Consider the following 17,758-nt stretch of genomic DNA (forward strand, 5'->3'; position numbering starts at 1 on the left):
GGCACAGGCCTTGAAAGAGGCAGGCCTAACGGTGGACCTTTCTGGCTTAAAAACTGCCGTTGCCACGACCTCCAAGCCGGCTGCTCCTCGTTGGCAAAGGGTTGCTAAAGGTGGCCACAGATTGCGCAGAAACATCAGCGGAGACCTGCAGTCTGCCACTCTTACCTGAATTCCTGGACTGTGCTGTTCTTAGTGATGATTCAGTTTTGTTTTGCACTATGGCAGGGACATGTGGGAGTACTTTAGCTCCTCGGGTTCCTTGGTTATATTGTTCCGTGGGTAATCTCTGTTACAGCCATGTTAGCACTTGTTTCTAACTTTCTTTTTCAGGCTCTGGGGAGGGGAGGATCCTTCACCCGGTATGGTGACTTCCTCCCATTCTTTCCAGGAACGAGTAATTCCTTCCTGGGTGGCTTCGGGGATGATGGGGGAGGGGGGAGGGGTGTTTTGCCTCAATTCTATATGTCTTGCTATTAGGTTTGGTGGGGGGGGGGGCGGATCTCTTTGGAGGCTCACTCCCTGGTTGATAGGGGATAGGTATATGTTCTGGTGGGTGGTAGGTTACACTAACCATGACTACAGTGACCTTTGCCTCACTTAATGTGAAAGGATTAAATTCGGGGCGCAAGCGTCGGCTTCTGTTCCAGGAGATGGGGAGGTTATCAGCTGATGTGATTTTCCTGCAAGAAACTCATCTTCGGCAGCGCTATGAGGGTCTTTTACGCTCTACTGCTTTCCCTAACCAATATTGGGCCGCGGCTACGCCCGCTTCCAGATATGCTGGGGTGGGAATACTCATACGTGGCTCGGTACCTTTTGAGCTTCGTGGCTCATATTCGGATCCCCAAGGTCGTTATCTCCTGCTTAATGTGCTCCTAGGGGGGGAAGCTTTTGCTTTTTGCTCTGTATATGGCCCGACCTCTCACAAAGCAGAGTTTTATGACACACTATATTCAGTTTTGCAAGACAAAGCGGAGGGCAGTGTCATATTGGGGGGCGATTTCAACTTAACACTCTACCCGCAGGCAGATAATTCTACTGGGACTAGCTCTGATTCCACCCGGTCTCGGAAAGCTCTTAAACACATTCTTACCTTGATTGCGGGGGTGGATGTTTGGCGTGCCCGCTTTCCCACTTCTCGCTGCTATTCTTATTACTCAACCCCACACAACTCCTACTCCCGTATTGATATGTTTATAATCGATAAAGCGAGAATCACGGCTGTGCGGGAGGTGGATATTGAACCTATCGTGTGGTCTGACCATGCTCCTGTTTGGTTTAGGCTGCGTTTGCAACAACATGATCCCGGTCATAAGTACTGGCGTCTTAATGACTCGCTCTTAGAAGATAGTGCATTTCACAAACAATTGGTGACCGAGATACAGGAATATACCAGGATCAATGATGTAGGGGACGTAACCCCGGGGACATTATGGGAATGTCTGAAATGTGTTCTTAGGGGATCCCTCATAGCCAGAGCAACTTATGTTAAAAAACAGAGGGAGGGGGAGCGCCAGACGCTACTGACTACCCTGCGGAAGCTAGAACGGCCGCTTATGCGTGGTACGGCTTCCTCTACCTTGAAAGGGTCTATTCAGGAGCTTAAGGATTGAATAATGGCTCTGGATTCGGCCAAAATCGCTCATCAGTTGGAGCTTGCTAAACAAAAATTTTTTGAAGGCGGAAATAAAGCCGGTAGATACCTTGCCCAAACCCTTAAACGCAAACGCTCCCAAGCCTTTATCTCTAAACTCAAAACTCATACGGGGCAGATGCTTACCGATGACTCCTCCATTAGACAGCGCTTTCACCAGTTCTACTCTCAATTATATAGTTGTGATCCCACTATACAGGCGGGTACCATTGCAGCCTATCTATCCCAAACTCCACTTCCTACTTTAACGTCTGCCCAAAGGCAGTTTCTGGATAAGGATATCACCGCCTTCGAGCTGGAGGAGGCTATCCATTCTCTTAAGCTGGGAAAATCTCCTGGGCTCGACGGCTATACCCCGAGGTTTTATAAGAAATTTGCCACGGTGTTGTCGCCCCTACTACTCAGGTTTTTTAACTCTTTACGGGCAGGGGCTCCCTTATCCGCTTTAGCAAATACAGCGGGGATCACGCTATTGGCAAAGCCCGGGCGTGACCCCACAGTTTGTGGGTCGTACAGACCAATCTCCCTTTTAAATATCGATGTTAAGTTACTAGCTAAAATCTTAGCTAACCGCCTGAATTGTTTTATTGCTCAACTGGTACATGTAGATCAAGCGGGGTTCATTCCCGGTAGAACCACTGCGGACAATGTCCATAGAATTTTGGATGCCATCTGGGCCGTACAGAGGCACCACATCCCAGCCTTAGCCCTATCCATCGACACTGAGAAGGCGTTCGATATGGTGCATTGGCCTTTTCTTTTTCAAACGCTAGAGGGCATGGGATTTGGTGCTTTCTTTTTGACCTGGCTCCGCCAACTGTATGATTCTCCCAGGGCCTGTCTGAAGGTTAATGGGGGTTATTCCGCGCCTTTCCCTGTCCAAAGGGGAACTAGGCAAGGGTGTCCCTTATCCCCACTACTTTTTGCTCTTTTTCTTGAACCCTTTGCCATTAATGTCCGCCGCAACCCCAGTATCACTGGCGTCGAGTTGGGTGCTACCTCTATTAAGGTATCACTTTATGCTGATGACATCTTATTCACGCTCACAGATCCGGAAACTTCTCTGGAGGGGCTTATGGGCGACATGGATTGTTTCAGTGGCGTCTCCGGATTTAAGGTTAATTGGGACAAGTCTGAGATTCTTAACCTCTCCCTCTCCCCCAGGCTGGCCCGGCATTTACAGCACTTGTTTCCCTTTAAATGGGCTCCCTCCCAAATCAAATACTTGGGGATTCAGTTGAGCGTCACTCAGGATTTACTGGTCATTAATTATGCAACTTTATGGAAAAAGCTGGACAAGGATCTGGAAGAATGGAGCAGATATCACATCTCCTGGCTGGGCAGAATGGCAGTTTTTAAAATGCATGTTCTGCCAAAGCTTCTCTATTTCTTTCAGACCCTCCCAGTTCTGGTCCCCCCCTCCTTGCTTCGGCAGTGGCAAATGAGATGCATGGCTTTTATATGGGCGGGCAGAAGACCGAGGGTTGCCAGGGCGGTGCTTATGCGCTCCAAATTGAGTGGGGGGCTTGGTGTGCCGGACCTTTCCCGCTATTTTCGGGCTGCTCAGTTAAAAAAGTTAGTGGACTTGCATATGACCCGACGCCCCAAATCGTGGGTTTTATTTGCTCAAGCATTGTTAGGGTCTACCCCTATCCAAAGCTTTCTCTGGCAACCTAAGTCTACTTGGTTAATTGACCCGGCTGGGATACTTCCCCCCACCACTCACATGTTAATACAATTATGGCACAGGTATCGCTCTACTTTGGTGGGTAACAGGGAATACCATTCCAGTACCAATTTATACGTTAACAAGGCTTTTCGCCCTGGTTTTGAGAGTTCCGCTTTTAGCGTTTGGCGGAGACGGGGTATTCATCATTGGGGGCATATTTGGGGTTCCACTTTTATACGTCCTTTCCCTGACTTACAGCAGGCTTATTCCCTGCCTGATTCTGCAATATATTCATATTTTCAATTAACCCATTTTGCGAAGACTCATATGCTGGCGGTGCATCTTAACTCTGAACAATCTGCCTTTGAAAAGCTCTGTGAAAGGGCGAATACTTGTTCACGGCCCCTGTCTCAGATCTACCACATGCTGTTGCCCCAATCCATACCTAACTACAAGTTCCAATTATTGTGGGAACGGGACCTGCAGGTGACCTGGTCCCCACAGATTTGGAAAACTCTCTTTCAAACCATGGGTAAAGGCTACATAGCCGCCTCGCTCATAGAGAACTCTTATAAAGTACTGTATCGGTGGTATATGACTCCTGTACGATTACATAAGTTTACGCCTTTGTACCCAGATCTCTGTTGGCGGTTATGTTCCATTGTGGGTAGTTATTATCATATGTGGTGGGATTGTCCTAAATTGCAGACGTTATGGCGCACCATATTCCACTGGCTGGGTGATATTTTGCCAGGGATGCCCATGCCCACGGCTGCGCAGGCGTTATTGGGTGCTAAACTCCAAGGGCTTTCTGCGGACCAAAATAAGCTGGCTCAATTTATATTCACTGCCAGCTTTTGTGAAATTGCGCGGCTGTGGAGATCCCCCACTGTTCCCACAAAAGCAGCCGTACAACATAGGGTGCATACCATTTTTTTATTATCGAAAATCACAGCATTTAAGCACAATCAGACTTCACGATTTGATATGATCTGGCGCCCCTACCAACGGTGGCATTCGTCCATGACCTCTGCCTTACCGGGATCGCAGTGACCTCATTTTTGCTTAAGTATATTTATCAGTCCCTTTGTGATGTGATTCTCCCTACCTTTTCCTAATTTGCGCACCATTGAGGCTTGGGGGGGGGGAGGGTGGGTATGTTAAACTACAGCATTGTCATTGTCTCAGGTTTCTATCTTTGCTGTGTAGACTTTTGATTTGTTTATCTGGCGCAGTTTCCACTGTATGACAACGTATGTCTGTTTTTTTTTTATGACCTTAGTGGACTGAGTTTTGCTGTTCTGTTGCTGTTCCATATGGTCTGTTAAACCTGGTCTTTAGTTTTAATAAAAATTTTACAAATTAAAAAAAAAAAAAAAAAAAAAAGCTAGAGAAATGGGTAGCTCTGTGGGTAGGTACCTAGAAAGCAGAAATGTTTGGGCCCAGGTGGGAACAGACAGGCCCCAGTTTCTCCAGAAGAAGATAGCTCCTGTAAGGATATGAAGATTGAAGGTAAAAGTTGAGAGATGAATACTGAAAGTTAATGCTGAAGATTGTGAATCTGGCTGATGAAGGTAAGTCATTGATATTGGGTAATGTGCTTGTGGAAAATAAAGTTTATGTAAGAAGAGTCAGAGTCTAGTGTATGTCTGTCCTTTGGGAAGTTAATGCCCGCTTGTGCTATCTCAAAAACCTAATTGGAATTTCTTCAAGGTCTATTGCATTTTCATGGCTGCCAGGAGACTTTTATGGCTTTGACGTTAGTCGTCTGATGTTATCCAAAGCCCATCTGAATAAACTTTGCTTTAAAGGAAAATTGTTTAGTGATGATCTAGACAAGCTGACCAAAATACTTGGTGTAATTAAACCACAAAAGCAACCAGAGGATAAGTTTCAACCTTATTGTAGGGCTAACAGAAGCCATAGTTAATTTATGGACTCCAGAAAGTATAGACCAAGGAAGCGGTCATTTTCCCAATTGTTTATATTTAAAGGAAGAAATCTTTTTTTTTTGTGAAGCCAGAAAGACCAGAGGAGAGTCATCTCATTACACAGGGATCTCTTGAACTTCCCAGTGAAAGTAAGTGGGTACTTCCTTGCAAATACTTGGATGAGATTGAAAATGGCTGACAGATCTTCAAATTGCAAGCTTTGTCATATAGAGATCTTGGGAAGTGGGCCTATTACTAGCAACGGTAACATGGAATAGACTTAGTTTTTGGGTACTTGCCAGGTTCTTATGGCCTGGATTGGCCACTGTTGGAAACAGGATGCTGGGCTTGATGGACTCTTGGTCTGACCCAGTATGGCATTTTCTTATGCTCTTATGTTCTTATTTCTCATTTTTTTGCTCAGATTCCATTTTCTCTTCATCCATTCCTTTCTTTTTAGTGAAACTGATCTCCATTTCACTTAAACCAACCATTTTCTCTCCTAGCATTTTCATAGGAGGAGTGTTATGGTAAAAATAGTTTTTATTAGATATTTGGAGGTTACAGTCTGTTCTGAAAATCTGTCAGATTGTTTGCTTATGTTGTTTGAAGGGCCATCTAAGGTCAAGACAGCTTCCAAGGCTTCTTTAGCTAGGTGGATTAAAGAAATGATTGCTTCAGTTTACCTTTAAGAAGATTGCCATTCTCCAGAAGTCCTTCAGGCTCACGCAACGAGAGCTCAAGCTTTTTCCTAGGTGATGTTGACAACTCTTTTCCCAGAAGATATTCTCAAAGTGGCCACCTGTTCTTCTTTGCACACGTTCACTAAGCATTACAGTTTGGATGTACATGCAAGGGAGGATGCAGCTTTTAGTGCTGCTGTTCTCCAGTCAGCCTGAACGTCTTCCCTCCCAGGTTATTTGGGCTTGTGTACTTTCCACATGTTTTGGACCGGTTTAGTAAGATGATGAGGAAGGAAAAATGTAATTTACCTAATTTCCATTTCCTTGAATCCTGCTATACCAGTCCAGGACTCTCTTGGGAAGTGGGCCTGTTCAGTTCTTTATTTCGGTATACCTTAATACAGAAATTGATTGTTCTTGTTTAGAGGACAACCAGAGATTCACCTGTTCTTTTACTTTTTTTTGTTCCTCCTCAATAACAGTAAGAATTTTGGATGGTATTTTCTTGAAGCAGGATCCTTTTTAGGTGTTATGTTTCAGGTTATTTTTGAGTCAATTAAGTTTTTTTTTTAATCCTTCATGGCTTTGACATAAGAATACTGGTTCTCGCTGCAGCTGCACCATGGTAACAACTAGTGATGATATCACAGAAGAGGGTGTGTCCTCTCTCTCTCCATCTGCTAGAACAGGGCATAAACCCACATATTTGGACTGGTGTAGCAGAATTTAAGGAAAGAAAATTATCAGATGAGTTAAATTTCTCCTTATAGACCAACAATATGACCATAATAGGATTGATTCATCTTGGTCTTTTCAAATTCCAGGGGATAAATGTCTTGAGAAATTCATGTTTTACTGAATAGCAATTGTTGAGAAAGAGTCTGTAAATATCCCCAGTTTAATCCTACCTATAAACATCTACTTTAATCCTCCTCAATCATGGCCTTGCTGTTTTAGCTCAAAAGCTCCTATTTGTTTTTGATGTATGTCTTGTCTGTCTTGACTAGATTGCAGGCTCCAAGGAGTGGGGACTATCCAATGTGTTCATACTGTATAAATGATAATAGTAGTAGTAATGTCTGGATATATTTAATGTAAACTAAAAATATTTGTTATGGCTTAAAAAAGGAAATCTGGGGTGCCCAGGAGGAGTTGCCACTGTAGGAGTTGCTCTGTTATCCTCTGCTTTGCCATGGACTGTCCCACAAGTGATAATGTACTCACATATTTATAGTTTTTTTTTTTTGTTTTTTTTTTTATTATTCACCTCCTTGAAACCAAAATTTCAAATATATTTACTCCTTCCCAGGGCTCTAGAATCTCTGCAAGATTGATGTCCCCAGATGCACAATTCCTGTTGTAGTTTATAGGAACTATTTTGTCACTGTTTTTATTTTAACTCTTATAGCCAAATTAGCAAACTTAGGCCTGGATTCACTATTTTCACAGAGAATAGTGAATCACGCGGTACCAGGGGGCAGGGGGTGAAGCAGCGGGCGAGCCTACGAAAGCCGGCAGCGATCGCACCACCGCGGTGCAATCGCTGCCGGCTTTCGCATCCAATAGCACCACCGTGAAAGGTGGTGCTATTGGGTGCACTACTGGCGGCGATAATGATTCTTACCTTTCACGTCAGCAAAGTTGTCGTGGAGTCCGCCCCGACTCCTCCCCTTCCGGTGCGGACTCCGCCCCAATCTAGGTATCGCACGCGAAAAGGGACTTTTCGCGTGCGATCCCTTTAGAAAATGACCCCCTTAGTTCAAACAAGCCTTGCCATTTTGTGTGATCACATGCCATGAGAGAGAAAGGTAACTAAATGTTAGGTTGGAAGCTTCTACAGATATAATCCACTTAGTATTGCTTTCAGTAATGGTTTATTACATCACAAAATGCTATAACACAGGCAGAACCTGACTTATTAACTACAGGCATATAATAGGACTTGGATTTCATCAGTATCACTTGCAATGTGGGGATAGTTTAACTCCAGTCCAGTGGTTCCCAAATCTGTCCTGGAGGACCCTCAGCCAGTCAATTTTTCAATATATCTGCTGTTATGGTTGAGTGATGTTTGGGTAGATCCTTGGGTATCACATGGCAGATTACCCCGCCCAAAGGGTGGAGCCCCGGGAGAAGCCACAGTACTAGGCTAGACTCAGAATGCACAAACACAGTTAGTTTTTTATTATACAGCTTGAAGAGTACCACCAGAGGTGGCAGTAGTGAGGCAGTCTGGTAGTTGCAATCTCAGGGACCTCGGCAGAGGGGGCCCTTCTCACCCATTGGGCTTGGGAGATTCCGAAGCAGGTTTCCCAGCAGGAAGTACTGTAGGTGAGATAGACTGAGAGTTAGAGTACTCACTAGGTGTTTGCTGTAGATATGCGATTCCACCAGGTTGTAGAAGGAAGTGCAGGGAGAGCAGGCCCTCGAGGAGCGAGTACCTGTTCCCTGTAAGGCACCTGACATAAAGCAGAGGGCCCCCGAGGAGTGGGTACCCAGGTTAGCAGTTACCCCAAAGGGCAGAGAGAGAGCTTCCAGCGGCAGCACGGAAGCAGCAGAGTAGCATAGACAGGAACGGATTCAAGTCCTTGCTAACTCAACGAGCTAGCAAATTATATTAGGTTATATACCCGGATGGCGTGACGTCAGCAAGGGGGGACGCCCCCGAGGTTCAAGCCAAAGTTGGAATAAAGACGTGGGTGGCGCGCACACCCTAGTAGATACCTGGGAGGAGCACGGCGGGACACTGCACCATAGCCGTTCCGGGGACGCTGGAGAGGTTGGCTTGTAGACGCGGCGGTAGCCATCTTTCCTAGGTAAGCGGGAGGAGCCGAGAATAAGGTGAGGCAAACAGGCGAAGCTGTCTAGCACCGACGGACGCAACATCCACAATGAATTTGCATGAGAGAAATTTGCATGTACTGCCTCCATAGCATGCACATTTTATCTCATGCATATTCATTGTGGATTTCCTGAAAAGCCAACTAGCTGGGGGTCCCTTGGGACAGGTTTGGGAACCTCTGCTCTAGTCCATTTCCCAGTCCAGATCATTTCACACAGTTTCTTTTCTTTTGACAAACACACACTTAAACTAAGGAACCTGTTACAGAACAACATTAATAATCAAATAAAACTAAACATGAAGAACATAGCAAAATTCATGGGTCTGCCTCTGGGGTCCTATAGTTTCTCATGGCTTCTGTGCATTCTTGTTATCCCTGCATGCCTTTTGAATTTCCTGAGGATCAGTTTGGATCCTTGGAGCAGGATAATATATCAGGCTGTCAATAATCTGTCAGGCTGATGCAATATCAGAACGAAAAAATGTGTGTCCAAACTGGGTGCACGTTTTTTGAATGTGCACACATCCACCTGCCTGGGTGCTTGATGCAATATGCAAACGAGATTCCATGCTAAAAGGGATGTGCAATGGGTAGTGCGCATTGGGCACCCAAGAGAAGTGGCTGTATGTCTAGAACAGCCTGGCCAGAACTCCCTCCCCATCCATTCAAAGCAGCCCAACACATTCATTAACACATGTGCCCCCCCTAGTCTTATTCCATCTTCACATGCAAACATTAACTGTATACACACTTTACTCATTCAACCATATTATATCACTCCTACACATCAGTCATGTTCACAATAACTCTGCCTACAAGAAATGACACAATAGTTATTAAAAAAAATAAAAATTTTATTTGAAATAAAGCATAAGTGCAAACTCTTTAATTTTCTTCCTTTCTTTGTGCATCTTTTGTTGGTGCTGCTCTCTCATGGGAGTTAGAAGGTCCCTCTCTGTATCACATGCAGGGGTTAGAAGACCTCCAAATTATTCTCCCACCATGCAACCAGTATGTCATAGTGGTGCTAAGAGGAAAAAAGGCAAATGGGGCAGGATGCTCCATGGACAAAACTGAGGAACTGCACAGCAAGCCATTAGAAAGTACATACAGTACCACATTCCCAGTGCATGGATGTGAATTTCAAACGAGACATTTTCTAAGAACCGTGTACCACCGCTAGTCAATATATCTGAACAAGAAAAGATATTACCTAATATGCATATTTCACTATCTGCCCTTAGGTATTCATTGTTGCAAATTGTCTGTAACTGTGTCTTGTTTTTAAAGGTGAGCAAAGGTGAGGGTATTCTGCTTCAGGTCAGAAAGGCGCTTGATGATGGGGCTACAGCAGAACTTCTGAGTCAGTTGATGTCCGAGTTCTACCGCATCATCCCTCACAAAACTGGAATTGATTATAATGTTGACAAAAGACTCTTAGCTTCCAAACAGGACCTGTGTCAGGTAAAACACAGCTTTTGGCAACTTAAAGACAAAACACCCATGTTTTTAAACAAAAACTCTTTCTGGTTTCTTAGTACCTCATATAGTTTTAAAGTCCAGTTTTAGTTTTACAGAGCTGGTTAGGGAGAGGTTGTTGCTGTCCATCTTTGCTTTCATTTCTCATCAGACCTGCCCTACCAAAACGCATTTCATCAGAAAGAAACAAAATGCTGCATTTGGATGACCGTCCGTCAGACTGTGTGAAAACCAGCACAGAAAAACAAATGGTGCCAACAGCCTTATGACGGGCTTCTCCATGATCACATGATGCTTTATATTGGGGAGGACAATTTTTGGACCAGTGTAACCATGTTAAAATGGATCAGCATGCCTAGACTGTCTGAAAATCAAGCCTTTCTCTGGCTGGCTAAAAGTGCTTCCTCAGCTTGCGTCCTTTTAGCTGGATTGTAAGGAGGCGTTCCTCGAGGGCACATGCTCAGGTCAGGGGAGGAAAGCAATGCACATATTTGTCATTTTCAAAGGTTTGCACTCTATTTTATCATCCTCTGCTGCCAGAACAAATAGCTGATGCAAAGTGCGCAGGTGCTTTTAGCTTGCATGCGTTATTCCCATTTTCAGAGAAAATTTATCCAGATTATTTCTCTTTAAAGGTTCACTTGCACTGACGGCACTTTGTAACTTATGTGGGCTTTTTGAAAATTGCGCCCTAAAAGCAAGAATGAATAGTGTACACTAAAGAGTTCACATCCTCCCAAATGTCTTTTTTCCAGATTTGGACCAATTTTACTAAGAGTAATGAAAGAGAAAATTAATTTTATCACCTTTTTTAATTTGTTCATGTCCTTGTTATGCAATTTGCTCATGAAGTTAAGTTTGTCATATTGACTTGTATGTGATAAAAAAAAAACATCTACTAAAAGTGCATATGACAGGAAAGCTTCATGACAGTGTAGAGGGGATAGTCAACTTGGTCTAGGAAGAAATGGAAACGATGTGAGAGGCTGAACTTCAGACATGATAGTTGTACTTAAAAATTACCTGTGATGCAGAGCAAGTACAGTGATAGCAGTAAACTACCATATCAGGCACTTTGAGACATAGACGAGGTTCCTGAGTGTAGGAAAAGTGGGAACATTCAGGGAGACTATATGACTAACAAATGGCTAAAAACAGTTTTGGCCTACTAGACTAAAAACTCTGTAACTTCTACAAAAATATAGATTTGGACTTTTCTCCAGTTTTATGAATAAAGAGAACTTTTTTGTTTGGTATCCTATCCAGGACATAGGGCTAGGGGGAAGGGACCATGAGGACTCTCAGTGGCGTGTTTTTAAATTAAATCCACACATTTACATGCAATTCAGACAGACACATTCTGGAACGTAGGCTCCTTTAGTTCTGGGTGTAACTTCTTGTAATAAATGTTGGTGGTTATTTATATTTATTTATCAAATATAGTGCATGATAATTCTGAATGTTTTATTATTCTATATGCAGTTAATAAGGGACATGGTTAATGTCTGTGAAATGAACATGTCAAGCCCTAACCCACCCTCTCTTGCTAAATACCGTGCTTTGAGATGCAAAATAGACCATGTGGATCCAGGTAGTGATGAGTTTCTGCAGGTTGAACACCAAGTGTTACAGAACAACCATAGGTAAGCATCCGATAAGCTAATCTTTGTCCTGTGGCAGCCATACAAATACATGCTTTCACAAACTATATAGAAACCCCAAATTTTAATCCATAGTTTAAAAATCTGAGAGAACCTATAAAGTATACACACAAAAGAACTGTATTTGTGTCTGATTCTAAGAATGTATTGCTTTTGCACAGGGCTCATTGAAATCTTTGGCATATTAGCATGCACAGCAGACCATACTCCTTAGTGATGGCCTCTTAGGTTTATGCATCTAAAATCAAATGTTCTCAAGACAAAGCCTTAAAAATTCTTACTTTCCAATGTCTGTGAACTAGTTTAATGAAAGCTCTAGGAAACACTGCAGTATACTTATAGAGCCACATTTGAGGTTTCATAGAAACATAGAATCTGAGGGCAGATCATGCCTACGAGGCCCAAAAAATGTGAAAAAAAAAGTCTGCAAACTAGTTTCTCCGAGGACAAGCAGGATGGTAGTCCTCACACATGGGTGACATCATCAGATAGAGCCCAATACAGAAAACATAGGTCAGCGCTGCGGGTTTGGGCCTTGCTGAGCCGGAACATCTCCCTCAACCAGGACGCCACGACGCAGGTGGGAGGAGCCCCAACGCGATTCAAAAACCGGCGGAGAAGCGGCGGAGATCGCTGCGGGTTTGGGCCTTGCTGAGCCGGAACATCTTTCTCAACCAGGACGCCACGACACAGGTGGGAGGAGCCCCAACGCGATTCAAAAACCGGCGGAGAAGCGGCGGAGATCGCTGCGGGTTTGGGCCTTGCTGAGCCGGAACATCTCCCTCAACCAGGACGCCACGACGCAGGTGGGAGGAGCCCCAACGCGATTCAAAAACCAGCGGAGAAGCGGCGCACCACTGCCGCCGGCGCGCCCCTTAGGCGCGCACAGCTTGGTCCGGCTTAGTCCGGAGAAGGACAGAGGAGGCTCAGAAATTTGGTACTCCGGATCCTCAGCCAAAGAGGGGGTGGATTTAAGAAGACGTCCTGAGAGGCTGTAATTTCCCCTGTTCTGTCTACCAAGATTTAAAACGGAGCTTTGCCTCTTCCTTGCCCACATTGAGTGCCTCAACTCCCGCTGGAGAACAGGCGAGAGGAGTGCTTTATTCTCCTGGGGAACTGTCGTTGAGCCCTCCAACACCTAAAACACCGCTGAGAGCTTTGCCGCAGGACAGAGTCAGAGGAGCCGAGGCTGTACTGGAACTCACCGGTAATGCCGGGCTGGGTGGCCCAGAAGACCCTGTCCTGCTTGGGGATGAGTCAGTGCCCCAGAAAGCTGCTCCGCTGAGAGGCGAAGTAAGTGCAGCAGGAGCTATTACCCCCTCGACATCGGGAGAAAGTAGCAGGACTGCTGAAAGTGGGCTAAGGAAATCATTTTCACAGCAATGTACTAAACCAGCAGTTGTTACCCTAGATACAATCTGGGATTTCATGGTGAGGATGTCCAACCAACTAGACAATCAGGCCCAAAAATTGGATGAGATTGTGACTAAAAGTGGGACACAAGAACGGGAAAATCAGAAAAAATTTCAGGAGTATGAAGAGTCATTAAAGAAAGATAATGGAGAAATAAATAGTCTCCAAGGTATTAATGCCACTATATTAGCTGAAAGGGCAAGTACGTCGAGGAGACTGGAATCTATAGAGAACTATATGAGGCACTTAAATATAAGGTTATTAAATTTTCCGATTGTTATGGGAGAGATCCCTTTACTGACCTTTAAGAAATACGTAATGGAGACTTTAAAGATTCCACAAGATGAGATTCCAGCTGTTAAAAAATTATTTTTTTTACCAAAAAGAAACAACTCTGTCTCTGGGACATTAAATGTTCAAAGATTGGATTTGCAAAATCTAACTGATTACTTAGAAAACTCGACCCCTGAAATTGTGGATAGAGCTGTACTTTTTGTTACTTTTTATGATGAAGCTAGTGTTTCAAAGATAATGAGAAATTACTTTAAGAATATGAGTGAATTATATTGCGGAGGTCCTGTTCGCGTTTACCCAGATTTAGCTAAAACAACGCAGCAGCGTAGAAAGGCCTTTCTGTTAATGAGATCTGAAACCCAAGCATTAGGTGCCAGTTTTATACTGCGCTACCCGTGTAAATGCATAATAAAACTGTCCAGGAATACCTATATTTTCTTTTTTCCTGACCAACTTAAGACCTTTTTAGATGGGAGGAGACAACCTAGTTTATCATGATAGGAGTTATTAGTAATTCGGGCAAGGATACAGGATGCTAAGAATGATTAGTATATTTTCTTTTTCCTTTTATCTCCTAGTAGTCATTAAACCCCCTCTATTGTTTCCTATGTAACAAGAGAAGTTTCTAGATTATTCAATAATAATGCTTTATGTTTTGAAGAGTAATATTGTTTATTTCTTCTAATTCTCTGTATTGCAAAGCAAAGCTTACTTTGTATGTCATTTAAAACGTGAATAAATAAATAAATAAATAAAAAGAAAACATAGGTCAAAGTTTCTAGAACTTTGACTAGGCACACTGAACATGCTCAACATGCCCTATACCACAAGTCCACGTGGGGTCCCTCTTCAGTCTCGTTTTTTTTTTTTTTCCACGGAGCTTTGAGCCTGTCTGTTTGAATGGACTCTAAACTTGGCTTTTTGCCTTGTGGAAAACTCTTATTTTTGTTTTTTTTTGTGATTTATTTCTCTTTGGTCCATCACCGGCTCCGTCTCGGTGCCTCCCCATAGTGTCTCCAATCAGGGTTTTTGGCATTTCGGGTAAGTTTCCTTTTGCGGTCGAGTTCCCCCCTGTGGTGACGGTGCCTCAGTGCCTGCCGGCCTTCACAGCCCACCACAATCGTTCTGTCATGGCCACGTCTGGTTTTCGCCAATGCCCCCAGTGCCCAAGGACCAGGTCTAACTGATCCTTATGATGATGCATCCTCTGCTTGGAGGCATCACATGACATCCGGGGTTGCTGCTTGTGTGCCCAGATGACCCTGAAGGGACGTCTACTTTGACTCCACAAGATGCATCAGCTCTTTGTGTCGAGGAAGTCCAAACCATTCGGCATCGGCAGACCTCGGAGACACACTGATGGACATCACGCCATCAACATTGGCGGTGGATAGGGGCACCAGAGACCGACTGGGTTCATCATCTTCGAACTCTGCACTGGGGAAGGACCGGGTCAAGCATTGAGGGAAGCCTGAGAAGCATCGGCACCAGTTCCCTATGACACCTGGGGGGATGATCAGGAACGACTTGCTGACTTACTGTGTACGGGAGAGAATCTTTTCAGAGATAGGGTGAGGGATGCTGTGGCCCAGCTCTGGGACCGTCATGAAATCCTCTAACAACTCTCTGCCAGTACTCCAGATCCATCCTCCTCCACCAGGAGGGCTGTCAAGGCCGGGGCCAAGGAAGTCTTTCTTTCATTAAAGGAAGTACTATCCTCTGCCTCCACGCTCCCATCACCACCATCTGAGCTCCCATGACCGTCCCAGGCAGCAGAGAGCTCCAAAGCCCCAGCTGGTTTCTCAGTCAAACCTGGGGACGTGGTTTTGACTAGGCCGCGGAGCATAAGCCAGTTGCCTGTACCCGGGGTGATGGACTCTCTTGTTGGGGGCAGGCTGTGGTTCTTTGCAAACTAGTGGCCCAATGTAACGTCGGACCAGTGGGTTCTGTTCGTCTGATTGAACCTATTGGGTGTCTTGCCAGATTGCCCTTGGTGCCAGTATTGGGAGCTAGTAGGCACCAGAAGATACTACTAATGGAGCTCTCCTCCTTCTTAACAGCCAGATCGGTAGAGCCCGTACCACCAAGGCAATGAGGGAGGGGATTCTACTCCAGATACTTCCTGATTTCAAAGAGAACAGGAGAACTCCGTCCCATCTTAGACCTAAGGACCTTGAACAAGTTTCTAAATAAAAGAAAAGTTCAAGATGGTTTCCCTGGGCACCTTGATCCCCTAACTTTTGCAAAAAGAAGACTGGCTGTGCTCTCTCGACCTAAAGAACACAAACACCCATATCGAGATCTTCCCAGATTACAGGAAGTATCTTAGATTCGTAGTGGAAAAACAATATTTCCAGTACCAGCTGTTGCCATTTGGGCTTGCGTCTGCCCCCATGGGTCTTCACAAAATGCCTGGCCGTGGTGGTGGCGCACCTCCACAGACTGGGAGTACGTCTTCCCTTATCTAGATGATTGGCTGATCAACAGCTTGATTGTTCGGGTGTTGGGGTCACTAGGGTTTGTCCTCAACTACCCAAAGTCCCATCTCAGCCCGTCATCTCGATTGGACTTCATAGGAGCCTGCTAGAGACTGCTCAGACCAAGGACTTTCTGTCAACTTGGCGACCATTGCAGCAGAGGTTCAACAGAGTCAGCAGGTGTCAGCCTGGAACATATTGGCTGTTGGGCCACAAGGCTGCAACTGTCCATGTCACTCCCTTGGCATGCTTACACATGCACAGAGACCAATGGACCCTGAGGTCACAGTGCACCATGCCACTGAGAGCTTCCAGGATTGCATCCAAGAAACACCGTTTCTCAGGGACTCATTTCCCTGGTGGCGGATTCTTTCCAATCTGGAACAGAGGATCTCTTTTCAGAGTCTCCCTACTCAAATTGTGCTAACCACAGATGCATCCACCCTGGGGTTGGGAGCTCATGTAGATGGACTTGGCACCCAGGGTCTGTGGTCTGCTCAGGAACGTTCTTGTCAAATCAACTTTCTGGCGCTCAGGGTGATCAGGTACGCGCTATGGGCTTTCAGAGATCGGCTGTCCAACAAAGTTGTCCTGATCCAGACTGACAACCAAGTAGCCATGTGGTATGTCAACAAGCGGGGAGATGTGGCTTCGTACCTCCTGTGTCGGGAAGTGATCCAGATCTCCTCATGGGCCCTGTTCCACGTGATGGTGCTCAGGGCCATTGCTGCCTGGATAGGGATGGCCAACGTGACAGTAGGTTCGGCAAGTCTGTTCTCTGGAACCTTTTTGAGGTGTAAAACCCAGCTCTCCCAACCTAGGGCCCATTGTTTGGGTTTAGGCTGTCTCCCCCTCTGTTACCAACAGCACCAGTGTTATTATGCCCGTTGGCACCTGGTTAGGTGTCTGTTGATCCCCTTTTGCGTTGGGGAGCAGCCTGTGGCTGAAGATTCACGCATGTGTGAGGACTACCATCCTGCTTGCCTTCGGAAAAACCAAAGTTGCTTACCTGTAATGGGTGTTCTCAGAGGACAGCAGGATGTTTGTCCTCAAGAAACCCACCCGCCACTCTGCATAGTTGGGTTTCTCCTATTTTTTATCATAATTCTGTTATGAGAATAAAGAGGGGACCCCGTGTGGATGTGTGGTATAGGGCATGCTCAGTGTGCCTAGTCAAAGTTCTGGAAACTTTGACATAAGTTTTCACTATTGGGCTCCATTTGACAATGTCACCCATGTGTGAGGGCTAACATTCTGCTGTCCTCGAAGAACACCTGTTAAAGGTAAGCAACTCTACTATACTAGCTCAGTTTTGAAACACTGCATCTTTTATCCAAAGATTAAATTCCCTCATCTTCAGAAAGGAAAATCATTTCCCACAGATAAAAGTTGTTTAATAGGAAGACTTTCAAAAGTTTGAAAGTTGATCAAAACTATACAGCATTTTTTCAGCAATGTTTTCTTGCACATTTTTTTTTCTGTGGAACCTTTTTTTTTCCTTCCAGAAATTGTAGGACATTAACTCCTGGAGCAAAATATTTACTGTAGAAGTAAACTGATGTGCAGGATTTTTTTTGTCCTACTTTGGCCCGAAACTTTATTCTGACCTGTAATGACAGTTTATTTGGGTTATGTCTGTTTCTTCTACCTTACA

The 17,758-nt window shown here is 44.8% G+C and overlaps 1 protein-coding gene across 3 annotated transcripts in view; it reads left to right on the top strand.

The window, feature by feature from the left end:
- PARP4 (poly(ADP-ribose) polymerase family member 4) overlaps window positions 1-17,758 on the top strand; it is a 376,732-nt gene that overhangs the window by 54,943 nt on the left and 304,031 nt on the right. For all 3 annotated transcript variants that reach the window (XM_029602495.1, XM_029602494.1, XM_029602496.1), the window contains exons 9-10: window positions 10,071-10,244; window positions 11,742-11,902. In XM_029602495.1, coding sequence (XP_029458355.1) covers window positions 10,071-10,244; window positions 11,742-11,902 — 335 coding nt within the window. The remainder of the gene's footprint in view (window positions 1-10,070; window positions 10,245-11,741; window positions 11,903-17,758) is intronic.

This window comes from Rhinatrema bivittatum, chromosome 5 (genome assembly GCF_901001135.1).
Source record: "Rhinatrema bivittatum chromosome 5, aRhiBiv1.1, whole genome shotgun sequence".
In the NCBI taxonomy this organism is placed as follows: domain Eukaryota; kingdom Metazoa; phylum Chordata; class Amphibia; order Gymnophiona; family Rhinatrematidae; genus Rhinatrema; species Rhinatrema bivittatum.